At 60.9% G+C, this 10,009-nt stretch overlaps 1 protein-coding gene across 3 annotated transcripts in view; it reads left to right on the forward strand.

Moving 5' to 3' along the window:
* CSNK1G2 (casein kinase 1 gamma 2) overlaps positions 1-7,002 on the forward strand; it is a 46,356-nt gene extending 39,354 nt beyond the window's left edge. For 2 of the 3 annotated variants that reach the window (XM_049807387.1, XM_049807386.1), the window contains 8 exons: positions 118-352; positions 578-663; positions 1,228-1,312; positions 1,419-1,567; positions 2,009-2,092; positions 3,881-3,985; positions 5,766-5,872; positions 6,443-7,002. In XM_049807387.1, the coding sequence (XP_049663344.1) occupies positions 118-352; positions 578-663; positions 1,228-1,312; positions 1,419-1,567; positions 2,009-2,092; positions 3,881-3,985; positions 5,766-5,872; positions 6,443-6,497 (906 nt within the window). In that variant the 3' untranslated portion in view covers positions 6,498-7,002. The remainder of the gene's footprint in view (positions 1-117; positions 353-577; positions 664-1,227; positions 1,313-1,418; positions 1,568-2,008; positions 2,093-3,880; positions 3,986-5,765; positions 5,873-6,442) is intronic. The other variant, XM_049807388.1, reaches the window with a different exon arrangement.
* Positions 7,003-10,009: the final 3,007 nt, after the last annotated feature.

Below are 10,009 nucleotides of genomic sequence, written 5' to 3' on the forward strand. Positions count from 1 at the left end.
TGTGTGTCCAAGATGCGGCCAGACTGAGGTTGTCCCCCAGGGAAGGAGGGTGCAGGGAGGCATGCAGGGGACACGGTGCATCTCTGCTGTGGTGCTGACATCTCCTGCTGCCCCCAGATCACACGGATGGAGTACGTCCACACCAAAAGCCTGATCTACAGAGACGTCAAGCCAGAGAACTTCCTGGTGGGGCGGCCGGGCAGCAAGCGGCAGCACACCATCCACATCATCGATTTTGGCCTGGCCAAAGAGTATATTGACCCCGAGACCAAAAAACACATCCCCTACCGAGAGCACAAGAGCCTGACAGGGACAGCACGCTACATGAGCATCAACACCCACCTCGGGAAAGGTGTGTGCGCACCGTGCGGCCAGCTCTGCCTCTTGGCCAAAAGGCAGAGGGAAGGGGACTACAGGGTGTGAGCTCCCCCCCTGCCAGAGGTGGGGCTGGGGACAAACTGCCTTTCCTGCTTTTCAGCCTGGGATGTTGGCAGGGGACTTGGGGTGCTGCAGGGTCTGGTGGGGACACAGACAGTGGCTGTAGTGGGAACATGCCCGTGTCTCTTCCTCCATGCAGAACAAAGCCGCAGGGACGACCTGGAAGCATTAGGGCACATGTTTATGTACTTCCTCCGCGGGAGCCTCCCTTGGCAAGGCCTCAAGGTAACTGCCAGCTTCCGCTGTCCCTGGGCACGTGTCATGACTTGGACAGACCAGGGAGTCGTGTTGAATTCAGAATTCCTTGCAGAGTTCATTGTTAGGCAGAACTTGCCCCACCACAATGTTTGAAGCATTAACTCTTTCGGTCTCTTAAAGCACAGCTGCCCCGTGGGTCTGGCTCTGCCCTGGCATGGGTGGCATCTTGGAGGGAGGAGAAGCTCTGGCCCCCAGGGTGTTGGAGGGTTGGCACCCCACCAGATGCAGGGGCTGTTGCTGGGCTCTGTGCCAGGCCGTTGCTGTGCTGAGTGGCTGTAGGTGTCCCCCTCTCTGTGTCCCCCCACTTTGCGGGTATCCCAGCTGCTCTCACAGTGGCTGTCCTGGAACCACACGCCCTGGTGTTCATCCTCCAGACCTGCCCTGGGTGAGGGTATTCCCTGGGAATGAGCTCTCACTGTTAGCTGGAAAAGGGGGACCAAGAAACCGTTCGTGGTGTGACAGCACCCAGTGCCTTCCCCTCTCTGACCTGACCTTCCCCTCTCATGCTGACCTGCTCCTTGTCTCTGGCAGGCTGACACGCTAAAGGAGAGGTATCAGAAGATCGGTGACACCAAAAGAGCCACTCCAGTGGAGGTGCTCTGTGAGAACTTCCCAGGTGAGGGCACTCTACATGGCCTGTCCCTGGCCCCAGCCTGGCCCCAGAGCCTGCTGGCCTGGCATCTTGTCCCCCTGTCCCAACTGAGCCCACCCTTTTCCTGCAGAGGAGATGGCCACGTATTTGCGCTATGTGCGGCGGCTGGATTTCTTCGAGAAGCCTGACTATGACTACCTGCGGAAGCTCTTCACAGACTTGTTCGAGAGGAACGGTTACGTGTTCGACTATGAATACGACTGGGCAGGGAAACCACTGGTGAGTGGTGAGGGAGCTGGGTTGGGCAGAGGGTGCTGGGCCCCAGGGCACCGAGGGGGCAGTGGGTAGCATGATGGGGAGTCAGCATGGTCTGTGGCAGCAGCCAGGGAGGATGCAGATCGGCAGTTGTCCCTGCCATGCATGTCCATGCCCGACAGATCAGCTCCACCAGTCCTCACCAGACACCAGCAGCCAGCTCCAAGCTGGGGCTGTCATGCCAATGAGTTAAAGCTGTGACACAGAAATTTGAGGCTTCTGGAGCTAAGAGGAACCCAGCAGCCATATTGGCACCTCATGGTGCTGCTGGGGCCGGGATGGGGGCTGGGATCGGGCCCCAATTCTGGGGTATTCTGCATGTTTGGTCAGAGATTGGATCAGGGCGTGTGGGGTGGTGGTAGGACTGCTGTGCTGTGGCTGATGTTGTCCTTGTCATGTCCCCAGCCCACCCCCATTGGCACGATGCACAGCGAGGTGCAGGTGCAGCCACCGAACAGAGACAAAGCACAGCCACACACCAAACACCAGGTGAGTGGTGGCACTGCCCCGGCTGGAGCACGGGACCACGGTCATGCGCTGCTTGGGTTTCTGTTCCACAGTCCCACGGAGCCCAGCAGGGCCTCTGGATGGAGGCAGGGACTGGGGCATCCTTTTTTCCCCAGTGCTGTCTGTGGGAGGGCTTCCTCCCTGCAGGTCTGGGTCTGTGGCTAGCGGGGGGACCAAGGCAGTGGTCCTTGTGCCAGGCGACCTGGCAGAAGTGGGAGGAAGCAGCCGTGGGAGGCTGTAGCATGGTGGGGAAGCACCAGGCCTGCACTTCAGCTGGCAAGCTGCAGGGTTTAGTGCTGGTTGGTGGGTGTGGGCACAGTACAGGCTGAGCCACCTTGTGCTAAGGAAGATGTCCCTAGTGCCGCGTCCCCACGGGGGTAACTTGCTGCTCTGTTCACAGTACCACTTTCATCAGTGGGGCAGGGATACGGGACAAGGGAGGGGGCTTCCTGGGCCTCGGAGGGGATTCATGGGGCAGCTTGGCAGTGTGTGGCCCTGTGCTGGAGAGAGGGGCTGGCTTTGCCCTGGGAACTGGCAGGGCACATGGGGCCGAGTTGTGAGCAGCTGCAGGCAGGGAGATGGGCAGAGCTGTGCAGGCAGCTACCTGCCTGGGCTTCTGTGGGAAAGGACCAGGCTGCCCGGCCCTTCTCTGGTGCCATGGCCTGTCCTACCCTGGTGAAGGAAACACGGCTTTGGGACTGCTGCCATCAAGAGCAAACCTCATGTGTTTCCCCAGCAGTCCTGTACAGACCCTCGTCCTCTTGCCTTGAACTTCCACGGGGAGCAGAGCACCTGCAAACGCGCTGGAACCAAGGGTGCAGCACCCTGTCCTCCCTCACCCATGTATCGGCCCAACAGTGCCCCTTGCTGCTCCTGGCCAAGCACAGGGAGCCTGGGACAGCCCTGGCTCTCACTGGCCAGCGGCTTGGCAGCACTTCCTTAGGGAGAGGACGTCTTCAAAGTGCCTCTGGCTTGTTACTGGCTTGTTACTGGGAACTTGCTCCCAGCAAGGTCTGCTTTCTGCCTCCAGCATCTGAGGGATGCTGTGTTCGACACCCCTTCTCGAGAGCAGTGAGAAAAGCAAAGCACAAAACTCCCACAGCGTGGGAGCAGTTTCCAACGTGGGGATGCAGGGATCCCCAGCAGCTGTGGGCCTGTGCCATACTCACCATGGCGAGGGTTTGGGAGCATGGTGCTCCCCCGCTGTGGGACAGCTAAGGAGCCTGTGCCCTCGAGGAGCAGCACAGCTCGCTTCCTCACAGTCACCCTGCAAAGATGTGCGTCGGCCTCAGAACATTGCGCTCGCAGAAGAGTGGCGGGCAGCGTCGCCTTGGCCCGGTTGCATCTCCCCACGCAGCGAGCGGCACTGTTGTCCCAGCCTGCTCCAAAATGCAGCCACCAGCCCTGCATGGAGCTGGCCGTGCTCTGTGGGGTGGTGTGCCATCAGCTGCCCAGAGAGGACATGCCCAGAGCCCAGCTCCATTGCTGGGGCGGGGGAGCGGTGCGTGTATGTGGCAGGGAGGATGCAGATCCACAGTGTCACAGTGGGGACCACTCTGGGGAGCCGCCAGGATGGTGCTGCGCGAGTGCCCTCCGCAATCACAAACTCGAGCTGCTCCGGTCATGTTTTTGCTTTTGCATGTCTTATTTTCTCGACTCCCTTTGCCACTCTTCTCCCTGCCCCTTCCCTCCACCTCTCCCTTCTCTTCCCCATTCTTCCTCTTTTCTTTTGTTTCTTTTCATTCTGTTCCTCCTGCCTGTCGCGAGCAGCCGCCCGAGGGGACGGAGTTGTGGGATCCTCAGGCCGGTGGGCAGCCTGCCGAGGAGCCTTTGGGAGCTCACCTGGCAGCCGGCAGGCTCGGGGGGTCCGTCCAGGTACATGCAACCACGCGCCGAGGGCAGGGGCGGGCACGGGAGGGAGCAGAGCCAACCTGCGCCACGCGACCTGCCCACACAGCCGGGCGCAGGCCAACATGTGTCTGCTGGCTGTGCCAGGGGATCAGCCCTGCTCCCCTGCCCTGGGGCGGCATCGGGACCACACATGCCCAGGGTCTTGCCTAGGCTGCAACACATGCTGCCCTGTCCCTGTGGTGCGTGATGCTCACGGCTCACAGACGAGGCTGGCGCTGCTTCCCGGGGTGCTGCCGGGCTCCCTTGGTGCTGCCGGTGGGACTTGGAGGGTGGTTAGAGATGGATGAGGTGCTGGCTCTGTGCCATGCAGTGGCACGAGCAGCCAGGTGGGCATTGGGTTCTGCCCCCAGTGCTGCTCATCCCAGCAGTGCCGGACAATGCGGCCTTATCCCACGCGGGGACTTCCCTGTGCCTTCCTTGACTGGAGCAACGGCTTTGAGTCCTGCTTCTCCTCCCTTTCCCTGAGCAGTCCTCAGCCTCATCTCCCCGCCTCGGTCCTGCGCTCGCGCCGTCGGCCGCGTGCTCGCTGCCCTCGCAGCCTCTGCCGCTCGGCCCCTCTTGGGCTAGTGAGGTCCAGCCCATGTGGATGGTGGGGCATCCATGATGGGTCTCCCCCCGCTCGGCTGGGTCTGCGCTGCTTCCTCCGTCTCTGCTTCCGTCCCTGCCGCTGCTGCTCGTTCCTGCTGCTCCGTGGTGAATCTCTGCTGGTGCTCGGGCCCAGGCTCGGGCCCAGCTGCCGTCGCAGGGTCAGGGCAGACCATGGGGCCAGTTTGTTCTCTGCCCTGCTCCTCCTGTACCACGTCCCCTACCTGCCACGGTGGCTGCTCCCTGCTCTTGCTCTGCAAACCCCCACCCCGTCTTCCGCCTGCACCCGGCACTGCAGGGGGTGTGTTGGTGACGCACAGGGGTCTCTGGGCTTGTTTCAGGGGGCTGTAGCTTGACGTAGCCCTGCTGGCTGGGCACTGTGGCTGTCAGATGGCAGCTCCTCCACAAGTCTGGGTAAGGCCGATCCTCCTTGCCAGGGACGAGCAGCTTGGCAATCCTTTGGCCTGTGCATCCCCAGGGAGCTCCTGGCTTTGCCTGGGGCCAGTGTGTGCAGGAGGGGGGTTTCAGGCAAGTCCCAGTTGCCTATGCCAACCCCGTCCTTGCTTTGGTGATTTGGATCTCCTCCCGGCCCTGGCACCATGCACGGCCCCTCTGCCCCAGCGAGCGGGCAGGAGCTCAGGGGCACCTTGAGGCCGGCAGGAGCCTGCAGGGTGGGTGCTGGGCTGAGTCCCACAGGGCCCAGCGGTGCTGGGGCTTGGGGCTGGGGAGCAAGAGCTGTGTCTAGTTGCTCGCCATGTGGCCGTGGCAAGGTCTCCTTGGAGCTAATGGCCTCGTGGGGCCATGTCTGCTGGGCATGTTGGAGCTGGCTGCCAGCAAGACCCTCTCCTGGCAGGGTGTGCAGGCATTCCCAGGAGCTGGGATCCTCCCAGAGACACCGAGGGGATCGAACGCCGCTGTGCGATGGGGCTGCTTGGGAGTGCTCGGCACTGAGGCTGAGCACCCGCTGTCCGGGCAAAGGCATCGTCCTGCTGCCCTGTGTGGGGACCTCGGTGCTCCTGGCTCACGCAGGGCCGGGGGGGCTGTGCCGCCTCCTGGGGCTGCACCTCTGCAGGACACAGCTGCCGTGGGGTGGGGGACGAGGCTAAGGACCGGCCTGTGCCCTGTGGGCCACCCCACACTGACACTTGCCTCTCCCCAGGTGATGAGCTCCACCAACGGAGAGCTGAACACGGACGACCCGACGGCAGGACATTCGAACGCCCCCATCACAGCCCCCACCGAGGTGGAGGTGACAGACGATACAAAGTAAGGACAGCCCCACTGCCTTCCTCTTATCGGGGCCAGGATGAACGCGGGTTTTGGCAGATGCCCTGCGATGTGTGATGCCTTGTCCAGTCCCCTCCAGGGAGAAACAGCCCAGGCCTAGAGCGATTAACTACCGCTCTTCCCTGGCACTCCACGAGGGGTGTCCCTGCAGGGCCACGGCCACTCCCGGCCCCTTCGCACCTCGCCCTGCCCAGCCCCGACGCTCATGCATGCACAGATCCGGGGCCATCCCTTTTCCGGGAACCCCTGCCTGGCCCTGGCTCTGGCCACTGGCATTTGCTGTGGCTGGTGTTGCATGCTTTGGCCAGTGTCACTTGTCCTGGCTGGTGTCACTCACTGTGGCAGGTGTCATTTGCCATGGCCATTGCGGTGCTCCTAGTCCAGCCACGGCCACGTAGCAGGGGCACTTCCTGGAGCAGCTCTGCCCACGGGGTCTCACCAACACGCCGAGGGGTTTCCATCCCCGCCACTGGCTCTGCCCTGACCACAGGGCTGCTGAGCCCATCCGTGTTCAGGCCTGGGCGCTGATGGGGTCCCCTCCGTCCCCAGGTGCTGCTGTTTCTTCAAGAGAAGGAAGAGGAAAACCACCAAGCGTCGCAAGTGAGCTGCTGGGGCCGGGTGGAGCGGCGTGTGCGATGGCTCCTCTCCCTCTGGCCGTGGCTGGATCTTGACCTGCGGAGCCGGTGCCAGCGGCCCCTCAGTTTGGACGGGGACGGGGGGAGGCCGAGCCGGACGGCCTCCCCCAGCGCCCCACGCGCAGGCGGGGAGCGGGGCCTCCCCAAACTGCTTGTCCTCTCCTCCGCCACTTGCCCAGCGCGTGGCCGTTTACTCGAACCAAGCCCGACTTCGCTGAAGTTCCTGCGTCCGTCTAAAAGAAAAAAAAAAAAAAAAAAAAAAACCCAAAACAAATCCACAGCGTCACTTGCTTTTGAGTCTATAACTAGTTTGAAAATGGGGATCAACTCTACAGACTCTGAACCGTCGCTGTCAGAAGAAGCAGAAGACAATTTCGAGAGCAGTGGGCTAAGGAGGATTTTTTTTTTTTTTTTTTTTTTTCTGTTGCTTCTTTGTCTCTTAAGTTAATTTAAAGTGAGTCTCGGTGCAGAGTGCTGAGTTGTCAGTCTTTGACCGTCATCTTCAGTGTTACCGAATTCTGCTCTTCCTTTAGGCCCCCCACCCCACCCCGTGTCCCCTGTTGGGTTCCCCCCCCTTTGTTAACGCCTTTGGTGACGAGCGGTGCGGTCTCTGGTACGGTGAGAGGTGCTGGGGTGCGTGTGGGGCGGGGGGGAGGCAGGGTGGGGAGGGGAGGAAATACGTTTACAGTTCATTTTACAATGCACTTTTGCTAGCAATACAGGAGAAGTTTGGTCTTGCCAGGAACAGGTCGGGGAATCCCGGGGCTGGGGGACGTGGGGACAGGGACAGCCGGGCACCGGACTGCCACGGCCGCTGCCAGGGCCGCCTGGCCGAGACCAAAGGGACCCGCGAAGGGAGCTGGCAGCGCACGGAGGAAAAGCAAAGCAGCCTCATCTCTGGCGCTGGGATGTCTTAGGGCTCCATGCGTTTCCTCAACAGCTTTAGGTATTTGCAGCGGCGCAGGGGCAGTGGGTTTCTTTTTTTTGGCCTCTGGTTTTTCAGACCGTTTGCTGCATGTCAGAGCGGGCCCCGGCGCTGCTCTCCAGGGCAGCAGCAGGCGCAGGGTGGGCTGTGGCCGGGGTGGGCAGACACGGAGACACACGGCGAAGGGTGTCAGGGTGGGCCGACGCTGCCGGAGCTGCTGGCACAGCGTCCTGCCGCCTGCGCTGGGGAAAACCTGGAGTTTTTGCAACTTAAACACAAATGCACGGACATGAACACAAACACAGAGAGATCCACACACATGGAGACACCCCCGCCACCCCTCCCCTATTCCTCACCACCCCCAGGGCACTGCAGCTTCCCCACATGACTGAACCCGTGCGCTGTTGTGTGTATTGATCGTGACACGTTGGGGGTGGGGGGGGGAGGCACACTTTTACTTATCTTTACCAAAACCCTGTTGTTCTGCCCCAACAGAGGGGCTGAGGCTGTGCTGAGGCTTTGGGGGGGGGGGGGGGGGGGGGGGGAATGGGACTATCTGTGGCTGCTTTGAAACATTTGGCCAAACTGACCATCTCTGGGAGCGGCTGGAGACCCCGAATCATGGGTTGGGGGGCTGCGCCAGCCTGGGGGCGTGGGGGGTGTCACCCTGCCTGGGCACCCATGGGCCACGGCTGCACATGGGGGCCCTGGGGAGGGCACGGTGCTGTGGCCCCTCTTCTTCCTAAATTTGGGATTGACCCCAGCTTTGGCTTCTGGGCTGCAGCAGGGCAGGAGGGGCCAGGGCAGCCCCAGCTGCTGCTGTGTCCCCCGACCACGGCCGGGAGGGGTGACGTGCAACGTTTGACCTTGTTTCCCCAACGAGGCAAACAAACAAAAAATTTTAAAAATCGCCTTAAATTTTCACTGGAAGCAGACCCTTCTTAGAGGATCGGCTCAGACCAACCCAAGCGGAGGCCGAAGAGGAGCCGTGGACCGGAAGGGACACAGCCGTGGGCATTTGCCCGGCTCCATCTGCACCCTCTGCCGCCGGCAGCTGCGAGCGGGGCTGCGGGGGCAGCTGAGGACAGCGGCCCGGCCCCCAGGACTTACTGTCCTTCCAGCGAGGAGTCCAAAAACTGAGATTGTACGTGAGGGCGTTTGTTCCATTGCGAGTTTAGTTACTGCTTTAAAACAAAGTGTACAGAAATGGCATTTAAATTTCTCTGATGCTTCCTGGAAGCCATAGAATTTAGGGGCTTTTTTTTTTTTAAATAAAAAACAATTAAAAAATAAAATAAAAAAAAAATCTTTAAAAACCTATGCATTCTTCTGCATTTGATTGCATGGCCATGAGGGTGGGGACACTGACCAGTACCCCCGTCCTTTTCATCTGATGCTCAACCAGCAGTGGGTTCCCCAGCCCTGGGGAAAACTGCCCCTGCTCCTCCATGGCCGTCCCTAGCAGAGGGCCGGCTCCCCAGCCACGCACTGTGCACCGGCCTTTCGTGCAGCTAAAGAGTACCGAGTTAAAAATACATCCCCTCATTTCTTTTTCATGTGAAACAGCAGGAGGAAAGCTGGGGGAGGTTGGGGGGGGGGGGGAGGGGGGGGGGGGGTAGCAGGGAGACTCATGGTTGCAGGCAGCTCCCTGCCCAGCCTGACTCTCCCCAGGGCTCCCAGTGGATGTTCCTCTAAAAACCTGGTGAGTGGGGAAGTTGGTGGCACCAGGAGGGCAGTTCCCAGCTGGAGCCCGGTCCTCAGCCACAGGTAGGACTCTATAAAAGGGGGGTCCGCAGCCCTGATGCAGGTGGGGGGAGCTGGGGGAGTCCTCGGCCTCACGGCTAAGGAGGAGGAAGGACAGGACGGACATCCTGCTCGAGCCAGACAAGATCCAGCCACAGCCACAGGACCTTGTGCCTCCTCGAGCACAGCACCGATGCGTGCAACGGGGAGCAAGAGCAGAAGGGCAGGGCCCTTGGTAAAGTGCTTCAGCACAGGCCGGCCGAGGGCTGGCAGCTCCCCCCAGCTCAGCCCAGGGAAATCACCTGCACCGGGCAGCTCTGACACAGCCCCGATGCTCCCTCCAGGCAGCGGGTAAGAGCAGAGCTCTGGCTGTCACCGAGGTGTTGAGAAACACACCCGGGAGCTGCTGAAAGGTGCTTTGTTGGGGTGCAGGTGTGGATCTTGGGGCAGGAGGGCAGGCAGAGCCCCCCGCTCCACCACCAGCCACTTGCAGCCTCTCCACACCGGGAACTGCCTTCCAGTCCTGCCTGAGCAGACAGGGCAGGGGAGCTGCCTTTTACCACTCGCTCACAGCAAGGTCCCTGCTTTCAAAGACCCAGACTGACTCCTGCCAAGGCCAGGGCAGCTTTTAATGCATGTTTAATTCCCAAAACCCTTCAATCAAGGCAAAAGAAATTCAGTCATAAATAACACGCTAAATAGAGGGGCTAACACCCACCCAGCATCCTCCTGCTCTCCTCCCCCAAAGAAACACAGGCTCCACAACCTCATTTCCCAGAGGGTCTGGGCTTCCCAAGCAGCGATCCGCCTTTC

This window comes from Accipiter gentilis, chromosome 8 (genome assembly GCF_929443795.1).
Source record: "Accipiter gentilis chromosome 8, bAccGen1.1, whole genome shotgun sequence".
NCBI classification, from domain to species: domain Eukaryota; kingdom Metazoa; phylum Chordata; class Aves; order Accipitriformes; family Accipitridae; genus Astur; species Astur gentilis.